The sequence below is a fragment of the Lagopus muta genome, chromosome 19 (assembly GCF_023343835.1).
Source record: "Lagopus muta isolate bLagMut1 chromosome 19, bLagMut1 primary, whole genome shotgun sequence".
NCBI lineage: Eukaryota > Metazoa > Chordata > Aves > Galliformes > Phasianidae > Lagopus > Lagopus muta.
The window spans coordinates 5,514,038-5,541,916 of NC_064451.1; the positions used below are offsets into that span (position 1 = coordinate 5,514,038).

At 52.0% G+C, this 27,879-nt stretch overlaps 1 protein-coding gene across 1 annotated transcript; it reads left to right on the plus strand.

The window, feature by feature from the left end:
* The first annotated feature begins 49 nt into the window (after positions 1–49).
* On the plus strand, positions 50–23,541 carry PTPA (protein phosphatase 2 phosphatase activator). Its single transcript, XM_048966001.1, has 10 exons — positions 50–316; positions 1,714–1,814; positions 3,090–3,176; positions 7,857–7,982; positions 8,730–8,847; positions 10,358–10,457; positions 11,419–11,543; positions 12,021–12,121; positions 16,630–16,737; positions 21,191–23,541. Exons 1-10 carry the CDS (start codon positions 292–294, stop codon positions 21,263–21,265), a joined length of 966 nt encoding a protein of 321 aa, XP_048821958.1. The 5' UTR covers positions 50–291; the 3' UTR covers positions 21,266–23,541.
* Positions 23,542–27,879: the final 4,338 nt, after the last annotated feature.

Consider the following 27,879-nt stretch of genomic DNA (forward strand, 5'->3'; position numbering starts at 1 on the left):
ACCGCTGTCAGGAGAGCGAGCGCAGGCGGAGTGGCGAGGCGGCTCTCCTGTTGCCGGCTACCCTCTCGGTGCTTTGGCGAGGCGCCTCGTTCGAACACGGCTGCCTCTACACCCTCTGAGTAGGCAACGGCACAACTGGCGGTCGGGAGGGAGGTCTGTCGGTCAGCCAGCCAGACGGCCGGCCAGCCGGGCTGCGCGTGCCCGGCTCAAAGATGGCCGCCGGCAGCCTCGGCGTCCGGGGTGAGAGGTGAGAGTTGAGGGGTGAGAGCGGCGGCAGCGGCCTCCGGGAAGATGGCAGAGAGCGAGCGGCCGGCAGGTGAGGGCAGGGCCGGGGGCTGCGGTGCCCCGAGGGCTGGCGGGAGATCGGGGTTCATCTCGCGGCAGCGGGACCCCTACAGCGTGTCCGCAGCGGAGCGGTGTCTGCGGGGAGCGGGGCGGACCGAGCCGAGCGTGGGCCGGCAGCGCGGGGCGGGCCGGGCGGTACGAGCCGGGGCTCCTCGGCCCGGAGGAATCCGCCGTGCTCGTGTCGGACGCTGCTCTGAAAAGGGGCTCCGAAGCGGTGGCTCTCAGTTGTCGGCTGGGTTTTTGGAGGAGCGGAGCCACGCTTCCCCTTCAGCCTTCCTGCGTGGTTCCTCAATCTCATTCTCTTAAGCAGAATTCGCGGGCAGGTGGGACAGGCGAGGAGCTGACATCGGTCCTCAGACAGAGAGCTCGCAGCATGCAGAAGTTCCGTCCTCAATGATTTCCCAAACTTTTGTGATAGCAGATCCTCCCTGTTTCCCAGGACTTTGGGTTCCCTTTTCCCTGCTCTGCATACACAGGGGTAGGGCTGCCTTTGCTCTTGGGTGGTATTTTTCTGGAAATGCAGCCTATAATGACATTTCAAGGAGTTCCAATGTGTGCCGTGGAGCACTGCGCTGTGTGGTCGCTGAGGTGCTTCTCCAGGTGCTGAGCAGGCAGAGGCCTGCAGGTGTTCTGGGGTTCATGTGGTGAGCAGGTTGGCCCTGATAGAATTCATGAATTTGCATGAGCCCTTGGTTTCTTTAACAGTCGTCTGCTCTGCTGCCTCGTGCTGCTGTGTGGAGGCAGGAGTTGGACTCGGTGATCCTCGTGGGTCCTTTCCAACTGGGATAGTCACTGATTCTATGGTAGAAGTCATGCTTACAGAGAAGACTGCAAACTGCCTCCAAATGATCTTTGTAGTGTTGATCTTTAAGGTGCTGCGAGCCAGCATCCTCAGTGCTTCTGGAATGGGGAGCGCTGCTCTGGGCTGCCATCTACTGAATTGCTCTTGTGTTGTCTGCAGGAATTGTACTTCTTAGGGGAATGCAGCTCAGGGAGAGCACCCTGAGAACAGGTGGTTTGTCAGGAAAGCTTAGTGCTTGAGCATGACCCGAGGCTTGTTCACCCTAGAAATAGTGAAACTAGCTGGATGCTATCACTGCTGGCTCCTGTATGCTTCTCTCTCTGACTGGGGAACTCATCTTCAGTAGAGACAGCGAACGTAATGCAACCTTCTGAAGCCCTCAAGCTTCAGTATCCTTGAGAGGATACTGCTTGGCGAGCAGGACTCGGTGAGATAAAGGCATGGGCAGAGATAGATTTGTTTGCTTTCAGTCTCCTGGGACATTAATGTTGCTTTCTATGAGAGGAAGGTTAGAGGACTGCTGCTCCCCCACTGCCTCTGTTTCACCTCTTTCTTGCACCTCCCAGGCAATTCAGAGGAGATGGCTCCTCCTCTCCAACAGAACTTCATGATCCCCAGGAAGGAGATAAATATGGTTTCTGACATGGGCAAGTGGAAGCGCTCTCAGGTATGTCTGTGGGTTCAGGGAAAACTGGTAAGTGCTTATTATGTTACAGTGGCAGCTGAGTCTGGACTGGTAACTGCCTCTAGGTGTGCAGCAGGTTTGGGCAAGCCATGGGAAATTAATTGATGTGTGTTAAAGCAGGAGTCGCTGCCTGTTTGTAGGAAAATGACTTGGCAGTGAGGTGTCAAATGCTCAGACAAAGGAGCCCGGAGAGCCCAAAAGTTGAAGGAGATAAGAGAGGTGTAAGAATTATTATTGCTCCCTGCCGGCATGCCAAGTGGTAACTGTTTCACCCCACATAACCTGTATGCTGTGATGTACTAGCTTTACCCAGCGCTGTTTGAATTCAGCTTGAATGTGATCTGGCTGTCTGGCCCTCTTACGACATCAGAGTGAGTTGATTCCTGGTGCCTTCCCACCGTGCTGTACTGGAAAGGGCTCTAGAGCCAAAGCCTTCAATTTACTGGGTAATTTTTGTTTATAGTGTCTGTGGGGCTGGTGGAACAGGCAGATTCTCTGTTCTCTGCCTTTAAGAGATGGCAGTGATGGCCCAGACTTGTTTCTCCTGTTCGTTCTGCTGTTTAGGAACAAACTCTTGCTTAATGTCTTATGAGCACCTTACTGTAACCAGCTCTCTAGCAAACTTGGGGATTGCAGTTTCCTTTATTAAATCTTCTGGGATTGAGGACTTGCTCCTCTCTGGATTTCTGTGTGACAGGGTCCCAAGGAGCAAGATTTGGCAGTGTGCTACTCTAACCATTCCACAGACTTAGAGCTACTGAGCTGTTCTGCATATGATATTTCAAAAGCAGCACAGCGGTGAGGAATTTGGGCTGTCTCCCACTTCTCCATCACGCACGTATGCAGGAGAACAGAAGGAGAGAAGAGGAGATAATGACAGGTCTGGGAGAAGCAGTGTGGAACGGGTTGTCTGGACACCACAGAGATTCTGCAGAGCCAGGGAGTGCGAATTTGACCTGATAAGAGGCAGGGAGCTGAGAGAAGGATTTCAGGGCGGTGTGAGCTTCCCTAGAATTCTTCTCTCCATAATTTTTTCAGCAATGCAGGGTTGTTGGTGCAATCACCATCTGCCTTCAAGGTCTGCCAGAAATAGCAATAACCTCACAGCAAGCCCTGTGCCCTGGCTGTCTCCAAGAAAGCAGTGCTGTGTTCTGGGAAGGGTTCCCTTGGTGTCCAGGAGCACGATCATGCTGCAGTGCTTATTCAAACAGACTGTGGGTACTCACTGACACCTTGCTCTTTTGGATGTGTTTGCAGGCATACGCAGATTACATGGGCTTCATCCTCACCCTGAACGAAGGTGTCAAGGGCAGGAAACTGACCTGTGAATACAACGTTTCAGAGGTAGGAGGGGAGTTTAGATCTGCTTGTTTCTCCTTTTTTTGCTGCTTTTGATTTATTTTTTTATTTTGGTCTCTACAGTAATTATCTCCCAAGCAAGGGATGAGCTGACAACTTATCTGGGAGAATAAATATAGTTGGGCTGTGTTTGGGGATGTAAATGTCAGCCTGGTGCAGAGGCACTGTGTGCTTGCTGGTAGGAAATGGAGTGAGCTACAGATGGACAGAAACTGGTGATGGAAAGGAAGCTTCAGAAGGGATGTGCTTTGGCCCTGATTTTACAGTCTGGCTTCAACCAGGGTTGTTTTGTAGATGTGATATTCCCTCCTGGCTGCAGCCAAAAGGCAGAGAAGTCTGTACTGCTCCTGCTTCTCCCACTGCCTCTCTGTGTGACCTCATCTATGTGGTGCTGGGCCGGTTCTAATGTCCTTGTCAGGGACATGGCATAGTGTTTTGGAGCCAGTGGGGATGCCAGAGGGGAGGGAGGGAGGGAGGGAGGGCATCCTCCCTGCTGCTGTTGCCTTCCCCCAGCCACGTGTAGACTGTTCTGAGGTCGCTATGGGTGCTGCAGTGATCTGCAGAGCATGTGCTTCCATGTTGCATGCTGAATTCTCCTCCCTTGTTCTGTGTTGGAATGAGGAGATTCTTTGGTATCTTTTTACTGTTTGAGCTTATCGCAGCTGTGCAAGACAGCTGGGAACGGTCTGGCTAGAGAAGATCTAGGTGGAATGGAAAGCAGACTGGGCCTGTGCGTTTATAGATTCATTCTTGTGTGGGAAGGCAGCCTACAACGATCTTTAACCTAGCCATTTGTGTCTGGAACGGGCATGTAAAGTCCAGCCTTCCCTTCAAGGAACGATGTGTGAATGAGAAACTTTGCTTGTACTTCATGGGGGGGATCAGGGATAACGAATGCCTCTCTAACAGGCTTTGTGTCCAGCCTTTGTTCCTTTAATTCTGTAGAACTTGCCGTCAAATGCCACTCTTGCTTTCCACTGTTTGTATTTCACCTTTGAGTTTTGCCTTTGTCATAATCTTGCTCATTCACAGAGCGGTTCTAGGGAAACAAAGCATTAAAAATGTACAAAAGGAAGGAACAAAAACTCCTTCTTCTTCCACCCCCTCGGAGAGGCTGTCAGGCTGTGTTTGTGCACGGGTCCCTCTTGGAGTGAATTGATCCACCCACAGCCCCAGTATGGGCAATAAACAAGAGATGTGATCCTGGCTGCTGGGGATGTGGCAGGGAACATGTCCATTCTCCTCTCGTGGGGGAGAGCAATAACCCGTGACTGGAGGCACAGGTGGAGCATCCCCTGGGTCGCCTTGTTGATGAGGTTGCCTGTTCATGCAGGTTTGTTTGTAGATCAAACTGCTTATCTTTGCTTTTAAAGGCTCAGCCCCTTGTGGCCTCTGCTTGCATCTCTGCTCTGCTTTCTTCTCTTTTGCCCGTACCTGCTGCTGATGTGCTTTTGTGCTGTCCCATCTTCCTCCCTGATCAAATGCTGGAGATGCCTTCCTTTGGCAGTGACCTCCTGGAATCCTTTCCGCTGAATGCGTATCCTCTGCGACTGACTGTATTGCTTTGCAAGCATGGTCTGTTCTGCTTTGAAAGGGACAGCTTAATAGGTTCTGTAGTGGTGTGTGTCGGTAGCAAACAGCCTGCTGGAGTGAGAGCCTGCTCCTTTGGGGGCTGAGCCCCTTCTGAGATTGGCTGAGCTTGCTCCTCTTCTGCTGAGAGATCTGGAGTTTTGCTGGAGACATTGGGTGGCTATGTAGCACTGTGGCATTGTATCTGGCAGGGGCTGTGTGACATCAGCAGGCCGTGACCTGCCTTCTCCTGCAGGGAGTAATTCTCACATGGGATCTGTGCAGCGGGTGCTGGGCTGCAGCCTGCGGTGGGCTTTCAGAGCTGGTTTTGCTCAGAGCAGCAGTGCAGCAAGGGGAGAGGTTAATGCTGGCTGTGCGAGGGGCAGACCTTCCCTTTAAGCAGCCCACTGCCCAGCAATACTGGGGGAAGCTGGCTGGCCTCATGGCTTGCTCTGCTCTGTAAAGGAAAGCAGCAAATGGCCTAATTTCAGCAGCTCCCCACTCTGGTAGGATCCCAGGATCAGGTTTGCTCCTTGCGGGTGGCCCTGGCTGCTCTGATGCCTCTGCAGCACCTCCTCCTGCCCCTGCTGGGAGCGATGCTGGCAGGTCTCTGTTCTGCACGAGGCTCTGCAGCTCTCCTTTGGGACCGGCGGCAGGCTCAGGGTCAAGGCGATGCGAAATCAGCACAACAGGAAGAGCAAAGAGAGCAAGGGGGGGCGCGGTGGCTGTCCTTGCTTTGATCACTGGAAAGGTAAAGCAAAAATAGAGCTTAAAAACCCAGCCAGGCAAAACAGGGTTGCAGCGGTGCTGATGGTTGTGTTCCCGTAAGCCCCGCTGCTCCCCTCCCTCCCCCTGCTGGGGTCAGCCCCGGCTGCACAAGTTTCCTCTGCAGGACAATGGGAGCTGCTGCTTTTAATAACCCCTTTTCAAAGGGCCGTGAGCCCAAACCGAGCCGCATCTCTTTAATTATTTATTGGCACGGCTGAGCCGGCAGCTGGGTCCTGCTCACCCGCCTTCAGTGGGGCTGTGCTTTTTAATCCTTTTAAAGCAAGTGAGTGGGGAAGGGGAGGTTGGACTCTGTGCTCCCCGAGGCCTGCGGGCAGATCTGGGGAGGGGGAAGGAACCCATCCTCAGCAACCATTTATCCAGGCAGCTCCGAGTGCTTGCTGAGAGGGGTTTGAAATACGGGAGCTGCTTGTAATGAGCTGCTGGTGCCGGCGGATAAATCACCAGCACGATTTAATTATTTAATGCAACCCGGTGCTGAGGATGCTGTTGCTTAATTGGAGGGGAATGCAATAGCCAGGAAGGGATGGAGCTGAGTCCAAACCCGACCCACTGCAGTGGGGAGGTGCTGAGCTTCTGCAGCATTTTGGGCAGCATAGGGCTGAAGCAAAGAGGGCTGTGCTGCCTTGGTCTGTGCAGATCCTTGGCACAAGCATGCAGCCTCCCCAGAGGACCTCTGTCCCTCAGCACACTTGTGCTTTGGTGCTCTGTGTTCCTGGTGTGCTCAGGTGAGGTGTTGCCCTTCCTCTCAGCCCCTCGCCTTGCTCATCAGCCAAGTGCTGAAGTCCTGTGGAACGAGTGGATCCTTGTCCTTCCTGATCCCTGCTCTCTGATCCCACCACGTCCTGAGCCCCAAGGAGTGCTGCCAGAGGGATACTGTGCTGCTGTGAGGCTGTTTCTCCTGGGTTCAGAGGGAGCAGGGATTGCTGTCCAGCTTGGCCGTGGCTGTGTCTCCTCCCCACCCCCTTCAAGTAGCACTTCAAGGGCTGGAAACTTGCTGGTCTCGGCTCTTTCTTCATCCTCCCGGCAGGCAGCAGGAAGAATTGAACCACAGCCCAGGAGACCAGCCGGCTTCACACGGTCGATGCCTCCAGCAAAGTCAAACCAGCCGCTGTTTCTGCTGTCCTCTTTGTCCCCTTGAAGGAGGAATCTCCTCTCGAGACAGAGGAGCCTACATTGCCCAGGGCCTGGCCAGCTGCTGTGGCATCTGATGGCTCACTGACTGCTTGTATTTGGGCAAGGGGAATCCCAGACCCTCTGGCAGGCTCCATGGGTTGTCAGCAGAGCCTCCTAATAAAACTGCTTGAAGCTTCTAAAATAGTGGCCTACAGTGCTTGAGACACCATACTGTGTTGCCTGTGGCTCTCTGGGTCTCGCTGCTTTTCCTTTGTGGCTGCTGGTGTGCCTTGTCCAGTCACTCTCTCCTAAATCATACACACGTTCCTCACTTTTTCCTTCTAGCACTGGATGCAAGAAATCAGCTCTCTTTCCTTGCTGTTGTCTTTGCCTTCCCATCAGCATTGTTTTTGTACTGAGATGTTTTTCTTAGAACCCAGAGCTTCTCATCCTTGCTCTGATGAGGCTGTTGGGGCAAGCCAGGCTGTTTCATCCTCATGATGGACTGCATTTTGCCTATGCACTTGTGCAAGGTGTAACGTGCACTGGCTATCATGGGGTTGGAGCTGCCTTAGCAGTCTGGCTGATGCAAGTTTGAAGCAATGTGGTTACTCTTAAGAATGCTGAATTGAGATTTGGCCCTGTTGTGCTGGGTGCTGTACAAATGCAAACATCCTCTCTGCAAATCCTGGCTCCTGAAATGTTCCAGGACAGGATTAGAGGCCTTGAGAAGGAAAGTTTACCTTCGAGACCTGTATGGTACGTGCTGTGGCTGTATGGTATGTGCTGTGTTGGGCACACAGGACCCTGAAGATGCAGAGACTGAGTTTTGTTGGAGATCCCTGAATCGTGTGACACTTCCCTGCTACTCAGCCCTGTGTGTCCTACAGCTAGGAGCTTGCTTTAGCTCTTCTCCCTGAGGTTTTAGAGCATAGTACTGTAGCAGCTGATGAAAGGCTGTGTGGGCGACTGGAGAGACTGCCTCAGGCTGGGCTTTGTACTGGGCTGATCTGAGGAGGGAGGGAGGATTGCTTGGCCTTTCTGCATTTTGGGGAAAGTTGGCACATCCTGTTCCTGCCCTCCACCCTTGAGGAGGGCAGTGCAGGCCTCAACAATTCCAAGCCAGGACAGAGGCCTGAGGAATTGCTCTGTTTCATGACAGACCATGACCCCTCATTTTTCTTCTCTCTGTAGCCAATTGAAAAGCTGGTGGCTCTTCTGAACACCCTTGACAGATGGATCGATGAAACCCCACCAGTGGATCAACCTTCTCGCTTTGGGAACAAAGCCTTCAGGACTTGGTATGCCAAACTAGACCAGGTGAGTATGTCTTTCATGTACAATGTTAAATGCAGCTCCTACAGAAGGGCAGCATGTTTAGCAGGGATAACAGAGTGATTCCATCATTGTGAGGCAAGTGAGCAGTCTACAAAGGAGTTGCGCAGATAAGCTGAGAAGGATCCTTCTCTTGATATATATCACTTACTCCTGATCTGTTGCTGTCTTCACCTCTTATGAGACCATATGGTCCATGTAAATGCTCTTTGATGACTTTCCAAGTCCTGAATCAGCTTTTGGGGTCCTTCAAGCCCAAGGAAGACCTTTGCTTTGTAACTATTAGCGAACAGATGACAGAGAAGATCAGAGGAGGGTTGTGAAACTGCTTGATGTTCTTCAACTCAGACTACATGCCCTGCACCAAGCTCTGGAGGTGGCACAGAGTCCAAGCAGGAATGTCCTTTTGCAGGTGGTCTGCTGCTCTGTTAATGCTTTGGTCCTGTGGATGAACCAGTGGGTAACTGAGCTGATGTATTTTTTTTTCTTTTTTTTCCCCCCCTCTGCAGGATACATGTGGCCTGGATGGGTGTTAGGATGAGCTCTCCCAGAGTTATTCCATTTCTCTGCTTCTAGAATAGGCAAATACTTTCCTCTGTCATTGCTGGCTCTTACATATGTAAGAGTGCACTATTGTAGATCCCCCCTCTGCATCAGTGTGTGAGCATTGTCTTGCCCATGGGGACTGTGACAGATGTACACTCACCTGGGGGAGTCTTTTGTGTCTTCCAGGAAGCAGAAAATTTGGTGGCAACAGTGATCCCCAAACATTTGGCCAGCGCTGCACCAGAAGTGGCCGTGTACCTGAAAGAATCCGTGGGGAACTCTACCCGCATTGATTATGGCACAGGTATTTATTACTTGAGCATGCTCAGTGGCTGAGACTGCTCTCCTTTGGGTAGTGACCCTCTGGAGCCTGCTGCTGGGTGTATTTAAATATGTTCTAGCAAGTTTTCTCTGGGTCAGTTTGCTACAAACACTTTCTTCCTCACCCAGCATTCGTTGTGGGTTGTGACACTCTTCACATGTCTCATCTGAGGAAACATGAATCGAGCTGTGCAGGCCATTCTGGGATGAACTGTAGGAGTAGCTTTACTGCATACAGCAATATTGCACAGCTGATCCACAACAGACAACTTAGAGGAATAAAATGTAATTACTTATATTGGAAGTAAGGGGAGCAAGGTTGTAGACAGCAGGAAGTGTCTCAGGGTCTGGTGCTCCTTGGAGGTGACACTGCTGAGTAGAGAAGGACTTTAAAGTCTGAATGTTGAAGCATTTTGTACCTGGGAAGATAGTGAATTGCAGGCTGGAGTAACCACTCTGGCTTCAGTTAGACCTAAATGCAGAATCTTTGGTTTGAAAGCATGTGGTTACTGCATGCTTTGCTCCTCTGTCTGGAGGACAGGTGTGCTGAGACGGGTGTGCTAACCAAAGGTCAGAAGAGTAGGATGCTGTGGGTACAAAGAAAGATGGCTTCAGATTTGGGCAGGGAGGGGAGGAGGAAGAGGACTTGGGTTAAAGGATGAAGAGCTGGAAGCTGAGCAGTGCTTGCTAGGAAAGCTGCAGCTCACTGGCACCAGGGGGAGATGTTGTCTTTGGAAAGGGACCCACACGCATGGGTTTTGTCAGCTCAGGGAAGGAATTTCAGCCTTTGCTCCCCTCCACTGTGTCCCAATCAAGTGTCCCAAGTGTTCTGACTGAGGGTGACTGGAATATGGATGTACTTTGTTCCTACACTGGGAGCTGCATTTCTTTACCACATGGAGCTGTTGATCCTGGTTCTGTGGTCCCTTCCACAAAAAGACGTTGCTCTGATTTTGCTGGTTGTTTCTTTTCCCTGCTGTTAGCTGGAGGGCCAAGCTGCAGAGGGTCAGCCAGAGATCCCAGTACCTTCTGGGACGGTCTGTTCCTGCCAGCATCATGGGATCTGCATCCTTCCGACACAGATATTTTTAAGTGGGAGGAAGTCTGTTTACTTGCAGATGTGAAGTTCTCTCATATCCTCTGAGCAGGCGACTCTGCAGTGCTCCACATCCCACTGCTGTGCCGAGCTCCCAGGAAGGCCCTGCCTTGCTCCCAGCACCCCCACTTGGAGCTGCATTTCCTCAAGAACTTTTCTCTCAGAGTTAATAACCACCTTATGAATATCTGGAAGGCATACTTTGGGTGGGTGCTGTGTGGGGATGAAATATTGTCAGCTCCTGTAACAGGATAAGGCAGCACATCAGGGACAGTGGGCAGGGGCTTCCTCTGTGGGAATGTGAGTGCTTTGATTTTTGAAGAGCTGTTGTACTCGCCATAAGGTTGTCTTCAGGACCAGAAACACCCGTGTCACATCTCATTTCTTTTCACTGTAGGACATGAAGCTGCGTTTGCAGCCTTTCTCTGCTGCCTCTGCAAAATAGGTGTTCTCAGAGTGGATGACCAGATGGCCATTGTCTTTAAAGTATTTAACAGGTGAGATACCAGAAGGAGAAGGGCTGGAAACATTGGGCCGCTTGAGGGCAGATCCCAGACAGCCCCTTCCAGCTGTCTGAGATGTGTGAGACACTACCATGTGTTCCATACATCGTACTCCTGTAGGTTGGGCTGATTGTGGCCTCTTCCTTCCACTCATCCACACCCACCTGGGAGTGAGAAACTATAAGGAGGTCCTTTAGCTGCATAAAACAAGGGCTTCTATGCCTAGCTAAAGAGCATGAGTGCTGAAGGGTTTGCTGGCCTACACAGAAGGGCAGAGTGAAAAAAGTGAAGACAAATTTAGGAAGCAGATGTGCTTTTTAATAGAGCATAGCACATCATCTATTAGAGGCTGTGTGCCTTTCTGGAATGTTATTGATACTGTAAGAGTGTTTGGATGAAGTTCTGTGATGGTCAGAAATATCTGGTCAGATGTTACATCTCTTCAGGCATTAAAACAGTAATCTGCGAAGCTGGCAGGCCTCCACTGCTCCTCAAGATGTGTTTCCAGCCCAGGAGGTGGAGTTTTATCACTATAAAACCACCAGACTTGGCATGTGGAGTCCAGAGATCTATTGCAATTTGCATCTCTGGCATGAAAACAATCTCCTTCAATAGTACTTCCAGCTTTAATTTTCCACCTGGTTACAAAGGTTTGGAAAACTTGTTTGAAGAGAGGTGATCCTGAATGTTCATTGATTGCAGTCAAAGTGGGCCTTGCTCTGGGAGCTCATCCTTTTCCTTCTTGGGCCACTTGCTCTTTCCCAGGACCAACTTTTGGTGCTTATTTAGCTGTTAAACCTGATCCATGCTTTTCTGTTGGGTTCAAAAGTGAGTGTGGGGCCCTCCGAGAGTGGATGGTCTGTTTGGATCTCCCGTGTGAAGGCAGAGATCTGGATTGTGTGTCTGGAGTCCAAAAGACAGCCTTGTCTGAAGTCTTCCCTCTCTTTTGTCTCAGGTACCTAGAAGTGATGCGAAAACTTCAGAAGACCTACAGGATGGAACCTGCTGGCAGCCAGGGCGTCTGGGGCTTGGATGACTTCCAGTTTCTACCTTTCATATGGGGCAGTTCCCAGCTGATAGGTACTAATGAAAATCTGCTCATGTCCCAGCCTGCCCTCTGCCCTGTCTGTCTGGGTTGCAGAGATAATGGGGCTTGAGACTGACTTTTAAATTCAAATGTGTCAGATTTGTGTGTAATACAGCAGCAGAGTTTGCTTGGGGCTTGGATTTTTTTCTCAGGTTTCCAAATAAAGTTAGTTGCTTAGACCAGGAGGTGGAAAGCTTCCATCTACAGTACACCTGCAATGACTACAAGCTTTTTGAGAAGGGAGTTCTGGTTTTGGCACTAGAGTACATGTTTTCTGCCCTGGGGAGTTTACCAGTTTCACTGCTAAGGCAGTGGAGGTGAGGTGGTAGGCAGTGGCTCTGTGCTGATTACTGAAAAGTTCTGGTGGGAGAGACCTCATGTGAAAGAGGGATGGGACAAAGCCTGACTGAGTTTGGTCTCAGAAGGGGATGTCATGCAGGTTACTTTCTGTTGTCTTTTACTCTTTTCAGACCATCCAAATCTAGAGCCTCGACACTTTGTGGATGAGAAGGTGGTAAATGAAAACCATAAGGACTTCATGTTCCTGGAGTGCATCCTCTTCATTACAGAGGTGAGGATTTTTCCACAGGAAAGTTCTTCTCATACTAGGCAGTTAGCTCTGGCTCTGCTTTTCTCTTCCTCCTCTGTTTGCTGTAACAGAGCTGTGCAGAAGAACCACTGTTGTGTCTGAGGTGCTCTCCTTGAATGAGTTCAAACTGGAATATTGAGGGGAAAGTGTGATCAGGGGAGATGGGCTGTGGATTGCTATTGAAGGGAGCTGTAACAAGAGCAAACAAATAGCCTTGGATCAGGCAGTGGGAACTTGGATGGAGAAGACTGGTGCTAGCAAGTGTGCTAGAAAGATGAAGTGGGAGCTGCAGAACAGCTGGGCTTGCCAAGATAACCTCCCTTCCCTCCAGTCCTTGGGCACTGCCTGGGCCTCCCTTTGCTTAGGGCAGACTCCCATACCTCTGTGCAGTTTCATCTTCTCCAGATCAGAGCAGATTCTCCATTAAACACGTGAATGGAGAGAGTGGGAGAGAGTGCTGAGGTTAGCCCAGCTGTTCTCAGGACCATTATCAGCAGCACATTTCTGCTCAAATTCTGTAGGGCCCTTGGGCTGCTGATACTCAGTGTGTTGCCAACCACCAGCAGTGTTCTTAAATGAAGGGGTTTGTGGTTTCCCTCAGCTGGCCGTGCTTTTACTGTCCACCTTGCTGCATGGTCTGGGCAGGGACAGTGAGAACCACGTGCTCTGTTGTGGCAAGGGATTTCCTGTCCATGGCAAGGAGGAGTTGATGGGATTAATTTTGAAGGAGAGTGCAGTTCTGCCCCTTTGTTCTGTTTGCTTTTCCCCCTCCTTGCTTCTCTCATTTAGTGATTAGATGAGAAGGGAGGTTACAGAGCGTGAACTCAGCCTTTCATGTAGGAAATTTTCATAGGAGCCTTTGGCCCAAACCCCAGGAGGTGCAGCATCAAGTCGTGCTGAATCCAGTGGGGTTTGTCAGTGTTCAGCTCGCAGGATTTCACCTTCAGTGCAGAGCTAAATTGTGCTGTGGATGGTGAAGAGACTGAGCTGAGGACAGGAAATCCGCTCCTGCTTCACCCTCATGGGAAGTGGGAGCAAAGATGCGTTTTGTTTTCTTCCTCTGTACTATCCAGACAGAGCACTAGCCTGTTAGAAATGTCAGAGCACACAATTCTTCACGTGTGCAGAGGGTTCTGCAGTGCACAGGCAATGTGAACAGTTTAAAATACACAGCACCAGACTGCTTCAGGTCACTCCGCTTTTGCCTGCAGAACGGTACCTTTTCAGTAGGCATTTTTAATAAGTGATTTCACTTCTCTTTTGCACACTTGCTCAGGATCGTGGAGTTTTTTCTATTGAGTTCCTCAGTGCCACCTGGTGGCAGGGAAGCTTCCTCTCTGGTGTGAGCCACAGAGATTGCCACAAGCTGAATCATCAGACGTGTAGTGTTTGCAATCCATATTCATGCAAGCACTGTTTTGTTTCTTTTTCATTTTGTTTTGTTTTTAAATAAGGTTTTTCTTTTTAAAATGGGATTTTTCTCCTTCAGATGCCCAGAAAGTTTGTTCCTGCCACTAGGGGGGGCTGGGGCAGCCCTGAGTGCTGCTTTTTCTCCAAAATCAACAACAAAACAAAAATAACGGGGGGAAAAAGGTACAAGGGATTCATGATTTTAATAAATGAATGACATGATTTCCTTCTGAGCTATTCATCTGAAAACAGCTCTCCTGTAAAGGTGTAGAGCAAATAGCAAACACTGCAGCAGTCCCCTTGTGAGTCTGGTAGGTTTTACTAACCTGAAAACAGGTTTTGTTTCAGCAAGCTGTGACCAGGCTACGTTGTTTTCTTTCAACCAAGAGAATATTCTCTTGAGCAGATATTTTTTTCTCAGCCTCTGGGTGACGTTTCAGGGATATGAATGTATGCCGTGGTGGTGTTTGCCACGTGTATATTTAAACCTCAGACTCTTAAAGTAACAGGGAGGTGATGTCCAGTTTGAACCTGCTGAAGCCTCCGCCCTGCGGTGCCACCCTGCTGCACATGGAATGGTAGCAAGCTTTATGCAAGCTGACCTGTTGTTGGCTAACCTGAGGGGTGTTTTCAATGCTTGGTCCTTGAACAGGAGGCTTATGGAGGTGGCTAGAGCTTGAGCTATCTCCTGCTGTCAGCTTGTTCTGCTGAGGCAGGCTGCAGGGAGATGCCCCAGGGTGTGAGGTTGGTTTGGAACCATCCCAGCATGTGATGGAGCCAGCAGTGCTGCTGCCACGGTGGGATCCTGCCTGCTTCTGTGCTCTGAATGCAAGGAAGGGTTCTGAGGATTGCAAAAACCGCGTGGATGCTGTCCTTGCACAGCATGGGACAAAACCAGAGCAGAGGCTGCCAGCTCTTGACCCTGCTGAAACCAAAGCCTGCTGAAACAGCCACCTCCCCAGGCACCTTCCTGCAGGAGACGTGTGGAGGCGCGAGGCCGGGGCCGTGTTGCTTTAAGAGCCCAGGGCAGGCAGCAAGAATTTCATCTTCAATCTGGCTTCTAAATTTGGAGGTTTGGGAAGGGAGGGCTCGGGTTTCGGCTGGAAGGGAAGGAGCTGACAGGAAAGCACAGCTTCAGCCGTCCCCCTCCCCCAGTTACTGACAGAGGAACCATTTACAAAAGGCTGATTCTCTTGGGAACTGAGAGGCAGGAACGCAGCGTCTGTGAGTAATTTCCTGCTCAATATGGCTGCTCTGACTCACTCCGTTCCCCTGGGGTCACTGCGGGACTGCAGCGCGCTCGCTGCCGCTCTCGTTCCCCCCAGCTCGCTCTGTTTCTCTCCCTCTTCTCCCTTTGTGGGTGGAATGAGCTCATTTTCTCCCTCATCCCCTTTCTCCCCTCCGCCCCACTTTGAAACAATAGCCATGCCTCCCCTTGCTGGGCACACAGGGTCCAGTGGGCTGCAGTCACAACTGTGCCAGGGGCTTATGGAGCCAGCAGGGCTGGAGCGCGGGGCCGGCTGGCTGAGCTGGCTGCCCCCTGATAGTCTGCTGCAGCTCAGGAATGAGGAGGAAAGCAAAGCACGCGTGTGAGGGCTGCTGCAAGCTGTGCCATACGAAGGATGGCAGTGCTGGAGGAAGGTTTGGCGTCGAAAAGCATATCAGCAAATCAGCCTTACCAGGGGAAGCTCTGTGCCCACCGAGCTGCCCAGCACATGGGGCTCAGCCATGCGCATGCTCCCTGCTCCCCTGCCACGTGCAGCCTGTACTGTGGTGCCTGCCAGTGCCAAATCCTCCTGCCTAATGGCACGCTGGCTCTGTCAAATGATGTTGTGCTTTGTCTATCTGCACGTTTCATCTTGTATCTGCAAGGGAAACATGCACAGCGGAGGGGAGCGGGGATGGCTCAGTGGCTCATCACTCATTCTTCTGCCCATGAGAGTGATAGAGGGGAATGGGGACAGGTCTGTGCAAAACAGCTGCAGCCTGAGGTCAGCCAGTTTGAAGCTTGTTGTCCTCCAGGTAATGTTTTTTGTTTTTTTTTTCCTCCTCTTTTTTTTTTTTTTTACTGCCAGCTGATGCCATGCAGACCTTGCAGAAGGGCAGCAGCAGTTTCCCAAAGCGAATCGAGCAGCCTCACTTCCTTTTAGAGCACTGTGTTTGGAGGCTGTTTTCCCACCCTCATGCCAGGCCTCTGTGTGCATGGAGGGAAGGAGTTGGTTGTTGGAGCTGACAGCAAGCATCCAAGAGATTCCTCTCTCCCCATGCTCCTTTCTAGCGTGAGCTTCGGCCTTGTGGTTTCTGATGTCATGGGAACTTCGCTCACTCAGAGAGGCTGCGTTATATTTCTTCCTCTCCCTGAGGGTCTGTTTTTGTTCGTGGAGAAGAAGAGAGAGAGCCACCAAGGGAATCTGCCTGCAACCATCCCTGATTGCAGCTTTTCCCTTGTCCTTCCTCCTCCACACCCCTCTTCCTGGGAGGAGGAACGCCAGAGTGCTTAAACAAAAAAACACCCTGAGGTGTGCGGCTGCAAGCAGGCAAGCTGCAGCTCTGGAGCTTGTTTGGAGTGGGGCTTCAGTGGGTCCCCTCCTCTCCCAGGTGTGGGCGCAGGGCTGCTGCTGACCTGCACTGCCCTCTGCATACAGGGAAGGCAGCAGTGGTTGTCTGTGCTGCTTGTTGATTATCTGAATGGGGAATGAGTCATTTTCTTGGAAAGCCCAGCAGTGCTGAACAGGGAGGTTTCTGGGTAGAATTGGAACAGCGTTAAGCCAAGCTCTACTTGGAGGGAGAATAGGACTTATGTGGGGTTTTGTAACACAGCCATTAACAGGGAGGTGTGCATAGAAAGGTTTGATTAGAGAAGTGTGGCAGGAAAAGGCTTAATTTTGTCAGGGAGGTGAGGAGATGGAGCTTCATGCACTGTGGCTGCAGCTGGGGGGGAAGGAGGAACAGCATGGTGGGGTGGCTGGCGTGTGGCTCACAGGGCTGGTGGGAATGTTAGCTTGGTGAGTGTGAGTCACCAGTGGTGCACAGCTCCTGCATGGCCCCGCTCCTCAGCCTTGCTCTCGGGTCTCTTTCAGATGAAGACGGGCCCCTTTGCTGAGCATTCCAACCAGCTCTGGAACATCAGTGCCGTACCCTCCTGGTCTAAGGTCAACCAGGGCCTCATCCGCATGTACAAGGCAGAGGTGAGCACTGCGGGTGGGTAAGGGGAGGCTGGTTCATGCTTGCCCAAAGGCCACACAGGTCCTTGTCTCTGCTTTGCTGCAAATCAGCCTTTTGCTGCCTGCACCTCGTGCCTGTTGGTGCAGGGGCCTGTCACAGCCAGCTGTGCTCCTTGCTATGTGGCTCAGAAGAAGGTACTGCTGGCAGAGGCCAGAAGAAGGCTCCTGCCTGCATAATGTTTGCCACAAACCAGTCCCAAAACAGCCCTTCTTTCAGATGTGGCTTTTGCCAGTTCTTGTCGTTCCATAGTACAAGTCTCAGGTCTCCAAGTTAGGACCAATGCTTTGATGCACTCATCCTTCTGATTCCTACACTTCTGTTTTCCCAGCTGCAGGAGACCTGGTTTAAACCTCCATCCCATGTTTCAGGAGCACCAAAGCAGGTTGAATGCCTTCTGCTCTGTTGGCTCTTTCTTGTCTCTGTTGGCTTTGAGTCCTGCCCACATAGTGCACCAGACAAGTGAGGCACAGCCTCCAGTGGGGCTTGGTGGTTCTCCATGGGCTCTGCAGGCTTTCCTGGCAAACCCTGATTGAGATTGAGGGCAATTTTGGCTGTTCCTTATCTCCTTCCTGCTCAAGCTAACCCTGAGCTTGGGGAAGCAGGACAGAAGCTGCCCCATTGGGGCCTTGTGCAGGAACTGACTGAGAAGCAGCATCTCTTGCTTGGAAGGCCAGCACTGCGCTGGCCCTGCCTGAGCAATGGATTACACAGCTGCCCACTGTGGGAGGTGCATCAGTCCCCTTGGGTAGGGCTTGAGGGAGTTATTCCTGCACCCTGTGGTCTCTGCTCAAGCCAACCATGCTCCTGTTTGTTGCTGGGACGTGGGGCAAAGGCTGGGTGGGCAGCTCTAGCGCACAAAGGAGTTAACTGTGCCGAACTTGGTGCGCTCCCTCCCCCAGCCCTTCCTCTGTGCTTCACATCCTGTGTTTAGGTTCCAGGCCACATACCTCTCTAATCTGCGAGGTGTCACTCCCAGGCCCGCTGGCTCCTTCCGCCCCCAGCTCAGCTTTCCTCCCAGCTTCCAGGAGGAGAGCAGGGCTGGGGGTCGACCCCCAAGGGGTCCCTCTGTGCTGCCCCTCTGGATCTGCCCCGGCTCAGAGCTCCAGCACAGAACCACTGCGTTCCTGGGAACCCAGAACTGGAGGCTCTGATGTGAGAGAAAGTGGTCTCAGGGGGAGCCCCCAGTCCTGAGAGCACCGCTGAAGGGCTGTTGCCTCCTCCACAGCACTGCCTTTGTTCTTCTCTCTCCTCTGGGTATCCCCCAGGCACCCCATGTTGTCCTGTGCTGGTTGGGTGCCCGACGTGCCCTGTTACCACTTGGTTGGTTCCTTCTAGAGCTTGGCAGGGACGTGCCCACAATGCAAGGGCATGTTCACTGGTGTTTTGGGGTCACTGTGTGCTGGCAGTTTTACCTGGCTGTCTGTGAACAGTACAACTCTGGGAACCTGTCAGGGCGTGGGAGAGGCCATGGTTGTTAGTCTTTTTATGTTAAATGGCAGATTACATTCTCTGTGGAAATGCTGAACCTGATGCTGGTGGGTTTCTAGAAACACCCAGAGATGTGGTTGTGTTGGGGGAGAATGTGGAAGCTGCTGGGAAGAGTAACAGCACAAATTTAGGATAAGGTATGGAAGACATTGAGTGAACTGAACTGCTGTGTGACTTCAAATTTAGTTTCTTGCTCCAAGAACATTAGTAGATCTTAAAGGACTGATCTTAAGTATGGTCCTCATGCAGCAGTATTTTGTCCTGGCACTGCATGGTGCCTACATTCGCTTGGATGGAGAAACTTACTGGGGAGTTCCCACTGATTCCTGGTATCTTCTTAGGGGAGCCTCCCACCCCACTGCTGTCTCAGCCAGTTCCTGCCCAGCTGGGGAGGAGGGGTGAGTGTGGACATCACCTTAGAATCACAGCATTAGTGTCTGCTGGATGTTCCCAGCTGCGTTGCCTTCACCTTTGCTGTCTTTCTCTAGTTAGGCACTGTCAGTGCTAGCAGAAGATAAGTAAGCCAACAGCCCCACGTACTGTCACAAAAGCTGTTTGCCTCGAGCTCAGTGAAGATCTGTGACAGTACTTGGGTTTGAAGGGAGGGAAGAGGGAAGGTTTGGGTTTATAACGTGTTTTTTTTCTTGTCAAGCTGGCTAATGTGAGAGCAAGATTTTCTCCTCACCCCCTTCTTCCTACTGCATCTTCACCCTCTGCTCGCACACTGTAATTAGATCAGATGAAATCCAGGATGGAGTCTCCAACCAACAGTGTGGCAGTGACTGGGAAGTGCTCAGTGCTGACTGCTTTTGTGCAGAGGCAGCAAGGCAAAAAGCTCAGTCACTTGGAGCAGACCAGCAGAAATCAAATGCTCACTCATAAACCACTCTTGCTTGGCAGAAGCGCAGCAGTTCCCAGGTCCGGTTTGTTTAAAATGCAGTGTGAATGCTTTGGCTCTTCTGTGTCCCCTCTATGGGATGGCTTTAAACAACCAACACAATGCTTAAGCACATCCATGTGCTCTTGCCTGGATCCATGCTCTCTGGGATGCTGGTTACAGGGTCTGTGGACAGAGAGCAGATTTAAGGCAACATATCTTCTGCTCCATGTACTTATGAAATCTCAAATGTGTCTATAATATAAATATAATGGGTGCAGAAGTGTTAGCTTGGAAGTGCAAGGTCTTTTCTTATTCTCTCCTTCAAAGGCAAGTGAAGAAGTTGACAGAATAGAGTCTGGTTAAAGTAGCAGCCTTGATGTTTTTCCCCTGAGCCTGCTTTTGAGTCTCCTGACCTTTCCTTCTCCACCGCAGTCAGATGGGAAATACTTTCCATTGTAACTAATCTAGTCCCAGTTCCATCTTTAAAGGTTGGATATGATGCAGGAATTTACTCCCCAGTTGAGTCTCAAGCCAGGACTTTGGCACAATTGGGATGACAGGAAGAAGGGAATAAGCTTGTTCCCTCTGTCAAGCTAGTATTGGCTGCATCGGTTTCACCTGTAGGTGACACAGAAGTGTCCTGTCTCCTGGAGCCTTTAATAACCCAGAGAAATTATCCTAGCCCTGATAGAGAGAGAAGTTTCTCTGCTCATCTCTCCTTGTGCTATTGGTGTGTTAAATGGGGAGGATTCTTGCCTTTCCCATTGGTGGTAAAGTCTCTCCATCAGGAATCCAAACCAGTCAGGTCTCCCATGGGACTCCTTGGAACCAGTTGGGATGACATTTTCAGCCATCGGCATCTCCAGTATTCATTTCTCTGCATTATTGCTTCACGTCACTGCTATCCTGTGCTGTTTCCTCTGAGGACTTGCTGGAGTGGTTGTGCTGGGAAATGCTGGCTGCTTGGAGCCTTTGGGAAGTGTTTGGGAAGCTTAGAAGGTGATGTGCATTACTTGTATCAGGACTTGCTTCTTCCTTCTGCTGGACACGATGTCCCATGTAGAAGAGTAGCTCCCATTGCAGTACAGTGAGGAGGTCTGCAGCCCTTCTGGTCAGCACAGCCCTGGGTAATGTGGCTGATATTAGTGTAGATGTAGCTATTGAATTGATGCACACGTGCTGCTGAGGTTTGTGTGGATCCATTCCGTGCTCTGCATGAGTTTTTGGGCAGTCTGAATCCGTAATGACTCAAAGAATGAAGCTCTGAGCAGCTCTGACAGGCAAGTTTTGGGAAACTTGGACGTGGTCATTGACAGCAGTTGTTGGTCTTCCTGCCATGGTGGGGAGGTGAGCAGCAGGGATGTTCCTGTTCCAGCACAGAGCCCATCTTAGCTGGAGAAAGCAGCTGTGAGCTGAGCTGCCTCGCTGGGGGTGTGTGAGATTGATCTGTGATCCTTGCTCCTATCGTTACTCTCTGATGGGAGTGGGAATTCTAGGAGTGAGGGATTTTTGGGGATAGGATCGCATCTTAAACCGTGGCAGCAAAATTGCTAGTGCTCATTTATTGAGGGCCAGAGAATCTGCAATGCAGCGTGGGCAGTGCCTTGTGGCTGCAGGATGGTGCTCAGAGCTGGAGCGTGGGCACTGTCCTGGAGAGGGAGAGCCTCTTCCCTGTGGGTTTCTGCAGTTCTCAAAGGGTTTGTAGGGTGAAGCTCTTCAAAGGGAGCAGCTAGAGCAATGAGAAGGTGGTGAGAGAGAAAGCTGCTGACATAAACACGCCTCTTCTGCTCATGCTCCCGGCCTGAATTTCAGCAAGCAAAAGAGCCTGGCTAAAAGGAAGGAGATGGGGATACGAGGTGTTACTGGACTGAAGAGCCTGCTGGGAATGTGGGATGAGGGATGTGGGACTGATCCCCACGCAAGCACACGGCTCAGCCAGCGGCCCTGAGCTCACTGCCTCCCGCACCCAGGGCCGGGCGCAGCTCTGTCTGCCTGCAGGCAGTGGGGACATCTGCTGAACTCACCCCTCTTTGTTTCCCCTCCTGCAGTGCCTGGAGAAGTTCCCTGTGATCCAGCATTTTAAGTTCGGCAGCCTGCTCCCCATCCAGCCTGTGACGTCCTAAGGAGGCAGCGGGAGGAGCCGAAGCAGCGAAGGCGTAGCGTGGCACTCTTCCTCCTCCCCTCACCCCCTCCTCATCACCTCACCCGTTCCACAGCCCATCCATTCCTGCACATCCTCATTGGCAACCACAGACCCAGAGCACTCGGCCTTGCACGGGAGACGGGACCTGAGCAGCTCCTCCTGCCATGAGGATGTTTCACAAGTGACTGAGGGGCTGTGCTCCGCTCTGCTGCCACGTGTGGATCTGGGCGAGTGAAGGGGGTTCACTAGGGGCTGTCTGGCAGCAAAACCCTCTGCTTTCCTTCCCAGGAGGAAGGGGGTGTGGAGGGGAGGAAGGCACGTGTGTATGCGCTGGTAACAGCAATTTCCCTTTTGGAATTTTGTTGAAGTTTCCTGTTGCTGTTTGGTTTGGAAACCATTGCAGTGGGTGAGGTGTGAGCCTGCACGTGTCTGTAAGCAGGGCACCTCTGCTTGGTTCTTAAATGGGAAAGGGGAACTGCGGGGAGCCCAGGGTACCACCTCTCCTTTAGCCCTAATAAGGAAAGCCACCTCCCTCCTGCCATCTCTTCTGCAAGGGCACCTGGCTCTTCCTTTCACAGCACCACCTCTCGTGTGAAACAAGGAGGCTGTGAGGTCTGAGCTGGTTTTAGAGCTGAGAGCCCTGGCTCTGTGGGAGCAGCTGTGCAAGGACTGCTGAGTGGTACCTGCTCAGGCTCCCTCCCCTCTGTAGTTAATGGGCACAAAGAATCACACGTTCACATACATTCATTGCTTTGTAGGGATCATCTGGGTCCAACCTGCCCTCTGTGCTCTCCTCTCCTCCTCCTCCTCTGTGCTTTGCTGCCCGGGGGCTGGGCTGGCCTCAATGGCAGGAGGTGGCCATGGTTGCTACTGCTTGGTCATAAATTAGAGCGACAGCCTTATAGCAATGGCTTTCCCCATAAAGCAGCATGTTCCTCTGCCCTTTTAGGGAGGCATCTCTGGAGCGAAGGCAGCGTGGGGATAAGCATGCAGCTTAACATGCACTTACGTACCTGTGCTGGAAACAAAAAGCATAATTAGCCCAGGACAGCAGGTTTTATCTGGAGAAAGCTCTCTTCCCTCTATCATTCCCTGCTGGTGCTTCCTAGGCAGCAGGACCATGCTTCCAGTGCCAGCAGCAGCTTTGAGGTAGGGGAATGAATGGAGCCGTGGTCCTGATCAGCACCAGCATCGCTCAGAGGGCAGAAATATCTGGAGCTGTTGTGTCCATATGTCTTGGCTGAGGTGGCCTACAAACCTGGGGAGGGGAGATCTTAGGGTTCCCAGGCTGGGTTTGGCAGGGGGTGAGCTCTGGCTGGGGCTGGAGGCAGCTGTGTCCCTTCTCTGATTGCTGGCCTTTTGCTGATGCATTGCTAAATAAGAGGAAGCGAGGAGCAGGTGGCTGCAGAGCTAAAGCAGAGCTTTCTGCCATTGTCCTGAGCTGGGTGGGACAGGGCACGGATCTGAGCTGCCTCAACCAACTATAGATGTGCGTTTTAAATAATGAAAGACTCAAGTCTTGTTCTAATCTCAAATTGTTAACGAGATGTGTGTGTCATCTTGGCTTTACAAGTGGGAATAGGGCTGGAGCCCTGCGCTTGCTGGGAGCCTGCTTCTGGTGGAGGAGACCTCAGGCTCTTCCTTCTGCATCCCCTTTCCTTGCTGTGTGGCTTCTGGCAAGTGTCACCACGCTGTAACTGGCTGCATGGCATCTGGCTGGTGAGGGCTGAGCTAAAGCCTGTGGCTTCCCAAACCTGCCCAAGGGCTGGGGACACATCTCTCCCAGTAATCCTACGGAAACGGGGCTTCCAAGTAAAAGGATGGGTGGAAATGTCGACATCCACTCCCTATGTAGTGGGAGGGACACCCAGAATATGAAATACAGCACCAAAAAAGGGTGGGGAGATGCTTCCTTCCCCTGCAGCTGCTCTGCAGGGATGGTGTCCCTGGGTTGGGATCCACCAAGGAGGTGGGAAGAGGCTCACGGGTGGCTCTTGCTTGCCTGAATCTGTGCTTCTGTTCTGCTGGGGCTTTGTGGACTTGGAGCAGCTCATTCTTGTCTTGCACCGTGCGAGATGGATCTCTGTAGGTGGCACTTGGCTGCTCGCCTCCGTCCAGCTCCCAGCAGTAAACATGGGCTCTCGGGCTCAGCTCTTCTCCCACAGCTCTGCCATCAGCAGCGCCTGGGGCCGGAGCATTCCCCCCCTTAACCCCCTTCAACATTGTGGTTTTAATTAAAGTCTCTGTTTTGCACCAGTGCCTGTGTTGGTCTCTCCTGCGTGGGGTTTGTTCCCTCTTTGTGGTGCTGGGAAGATGCTTTGCAGAGCCACTCGCCTGTTCGTTGGCTGCATGCTTGCACCAGAACCGACTCATTGAAGTGCATGAAGCAAGCACATCCAGGCTGCTCCCTTGCAAGCCTCTTTCTTTCCGTGGTGCGCTGCCTTTGATTTATTTATTTAACCACTGTGCTCCATCTGCCCCTCCCTCCCGGCTGGGGTTTGGCACCTGGCTGATGTGCCACCAAATACCTCTTGAAGATCAGAGACTCTCATGACCAAAGGCCGTTTGAGCCGCGTTTCTGAGGCTGAGAACTGGAACCTTTTTCCTTCAGATGTTTTTCCTGTCCTGTCGTAGGTGCTGACTCAGCACTTCCAGCATCAGTTTAGCTCAGCAGCTTTGTTGGACGTCTGTAGAAAATTATACCTGGAACTTCTCAGTTCTTCTATGGGAGCCGCCATAGCTGTGCTTAGGTTTCTTATCTTCTCTGTCAGCACGGGGCCGGCTGCGTGTGAGTGCCCAGCTGGGAGTGGGGAATGTCATCTTGGGTCAAACATCTTTGTGTTCATTTGGATGCCTCCCTTGGTGAGCACAGCAGACATAGTGTGGGTTTCTCCCCATTGAGCAAGCTGGGATTTTCAGTGCACTTCTCAGAGCTGGGCCTTGCTGGGCCTGCGGTGAGCTGTTCTGCTGCTGCTTTGTGTTCAACAGGTCACCGCCGGCCTTCCTGCCTCTGTCTTTGCAGCCCTCTTTTATAAATGCTCGTGACAGCCGGTAAGAAATGAAGTACGAGTTGAGAGGAGCAGCCTCGCATGGTGGTGGTAGGAATAAAAGCCAGAACTGTGTTGTGGCATCGCTGCTGTATTCACTTCTCATCCAAACCCGAGCCGACATGCTGGTGGGAGCCTTCTGCAATGGAACACGTCGTGGGTGTCTCGCTGTTGCTTCAAAGAAGGGCTTTCCTGGCCCAGGTGTGGAATCTGGCAGGGCTTCTGGAGGCCGTTCCATGCTCCAATAGCCAGGAGAAGAGATGTTTGTCCTCATTAACGTGGCTTCACCTTCAGCAGTGAGCAGTGAGCACCTTTCTCACTGACTCCTGAGTGTCCTGGGGACTGAGCTTGTAAAAATGGTGCCAAACTGTGAACTGGAGTGAGCCCAGCTGGAGGAGGGCTGCCCCAGCTCTACAGGCTCCAGCAAGGGCTGAGCCCTGAGAGGCATCATTGGATTGGGCAGCCAGGAGAGGCTTTGTGGGGTGGAAGGGTTCTGGTTGCTCTGAAAAGTCCAAGCTTGGGGACGCCGGCACTGAGCGCTCCCTGCGGGCGGGCGTGCAGTTGTAGCTGAAACTGGAACAAGACATTCCCCATGTTCCCAGTTGCAATGGTACCAATAAAGGCCATCCGAATCCCTCAGCAGGCGCTCAGCACATTGGAACTGGGGCTGGGATCCCAATGTGGGTGGGTTACAGTTACATTTGTGCCCTGGGATCTGCTGAGCTTAGGAAGGGAGGAAGAAGAGAAAACAGAGAGGAGGTTCCATGCGGTCCTTCTGTTTCTAAAACTCATGGGAGAGAGAAATCCAAGCAGTGCACAGTCAGGATACCCAAATTAGCCATTCTGATGTGGATTTCTCCCGGCTTGGTGCCAGGTATGGCACTGCTGTTCTGCGGCCTCCATGTAGGCACAACACTTTGAGCTTCATCCAGAACAAAAGAAATACACAGTGTGCTATAGCTAGAAGAGAAACCATTCCAATATTCCTGAGCATCGCCATGTCCTACCAGGGCTACAGACTCTATGAACTGTGGTGGCTATGAAGAAATTCCAACTAGATCTTATGATACTGGAGCGTGTCACTCATTGGATGTGGGGAGGAGCTGATTGCTGGAAGTGGCCGTTCCTCAAAGCGTCGGCCTTTCTCTGCGTTCAGACACCTTTAAAAATGTGACTTCAGGTATTACATCTCCCCTTGGATAAAACTCCCTTGCAGGCAGGAATAAAACTTACAAAAAGGCTGTTACAGAGACCATCAGCTCTCTATTAGATCGCCTGGAATATGCTCCTCTAGCAGCACAGTTTAGTCTTCTCCAAATTACTGTAGAGGATTTGACTGTATCTTGCTGATCCATCCACATTTTAATTTCCTCTGCACGGATACATATTGCAGGATGCTGGAAATCCCCAAGCCCACTGGAGCTGCACGACTGGATGTTTCATCCTGTAACACCAATAAAACGTTAATGCATACTAATAGCGGCAGCAAAGGGGTTTATGGAGCGAGCTTGGGAGCATTTGATAATTGCTGGGGTATCCGTGACGTGGGGAATTTGGGGTTAGGGTCACCAAGTGCTGCCCTTTGTCAGCGCAGGGAGAGAGAGACCCTCTGATAGACCTTGAGGGAGTGGGGGGGGGGGGGGGGGGGGCAAAGGCTGGAGCATGGCATGGAGTGTGCATGGGGCACAGGGTGGGCAAGGAGAGAGATGGGGCAGGATGAAACTGCCCAGGGAAGGGATGGGGTCACTGACCATGGAGGTGCTTAAGGAAAGGGCAGAGGTGGTGCTGAGGGACGCGGCACAGCGGTCAGCAGTGGAGGGTGGTTGGACTGGATGGTCTTCAAGGTCTTTTCCAGCCTTAATGATTCCGTGATTCCATTGGGGAGCTCAGGAACAGGGGGTGTGGGGAGGGAGCTGCCTCCACGCAGAGCTTTTCCATTCACATCAAAGTCCACTTCCATGCTGTAAAACCTGGGGAAACGGGCTAAAAAAGCAGCAGTACACAGGCACAAATGCTGCTGTGTGGGGAGGAGAAAGGAGAAGCCACTGCCTTGTTGTGAGAGTACTGTAGAAATAAACAAAGAAATGAAACTGGGGGAAGATTCATGAACCAAACTGGGTGTGTAGAGCATGCCCTGGGCTGTCCTCATAGGTGGGCTGTTTGCTTCCCTCCACCTGGGGACAATTAAGAGCAGGGCTGATGGGGGCTAATTTCAGAGATGGCCCCTGGCAGGTGTGGGGCTGCTCCCTCAGCCCAATCACGGAGGCAGAGGGGAGATAAGAGCAGGGTTTGGGGCTTGGTTGCTTTCCTCTTTTCTCCTCTTGTGTCCTTCCAGGAGGGAGTGGGATGACCTGAGCAGTGCAGCCACTCACTGGGGAGCTGAGGTGAGCAGGGTGCACTGGGCTCTGAGCTCTGCTTTGGGAGGGAACACCAGGTTTTGTTGTTTCTGTGTCTGAGAGGCAGTGACTTCTTGTCTCAGAGAGCCCTCGTGGGTTTTGCTGTGTATCTGTGCAGTGCCGTTGCAGCCCCTGAGATGTCAGTGCTTGGAGGTTCTGCTTCTGTTTTGCAGTGTTGGTGTTTGTGTGCTGGCAGTGGCTGCTCTGTTGCTGCTTTGCCTTTTGCTCCCTGTGCTGTTTTCTGTTGGATGGTGCCTTTGGTTACAACACAGCCCCTGTTAACTTCCTGAGGTGGGTTTCACTTGAGCAGCATCGCAACCATCAGCTCTGTGAGCAGGACATAGGAAGGCCAAATGTGAGTAATTACCACTCCAATGCTAATTACCTGCATTGGGCCCAAACCCAACGCACCAAACGCCGCTCACAGGAGCGCTGCCTGGATCTCACAGCTGAGTGTCCCTATAGCTCTGCTGCTGTTCTCTGTGCACAGCAGAGCTCAGACATCTGCTCACACATCCCCGAACATGCTTCTATTTGTTCCTAACTGAGCTGGGGCAATGTGAGGGGGCACGTGGCTCGGGGCCGTGGGTCCTGCGGGGGTGCACAGAGCTGATGTGTGTGCAGTGATGTCCCTGCATGCAGCTGCTGCCCTGGGCCTGGCAGTGGTTGGGCTGTGGGTTACAGCACTCAGCCCTCAAAATTCTAATCAGCCCCAAAACACCACTGCAGGGTTCTGCTGAGCTGTGGGACACTGTGGCCCTGAGTGAAGTGGGGAATGGATGGGATGTGAGGCCCGTTCCCTGGAGGCAGCATCTCTCTGGGTGGGAGGTGGCCCATTCCCCTCAAACTGAGGGACTCAGCACACAAGCAGCCCCTGGTCCTGAGAATGGGATCCTCCTGCAGCTCTGCTCCAGCCCAGCTCCCTCCCAGAGCCTTAAACCACTTCTGTGTGTCACAGGGTATGAGGAGATGGGATGCCAAGGGGTTTGGGCTGTCACACTCAGCCATGGCTGTGTGACACCATAGGGCAGAATCAGTGTGCCTTGAGGCAGAGCTGGGGGGGGTGGTCAGGGTGGGCTGCCCCCGACTTTGGGTACCACACTGCACTCAGCATCGCTCCGGGCTGTGGGTTATGGAGGGGTGGAACTGTT

Excerpts from the sequence above, each read along its gene's own strand:
- PTPA (XM_048966001.1), top strand. The coding sequence starts at position 292 with ATGGCAGAGAGCGAGCGGCCGGCAG. Across the intron at positions 3,177-7,856 it reads GTGAATACAACGTTTCAGAG|CCAATTGAAAAGCTGGTGGC; the intron begins GTAGGAGGGGAG and ends TTCTCTCTGTAG. Across the intron at positions 16,738-21,190 it reads TCCGCATGTACAAGGCAGAG|TGCCTGGAGAAGTTCCCTGT; the intron begins GTGAGCACTGCG and ends CCCCTCCTGCAG.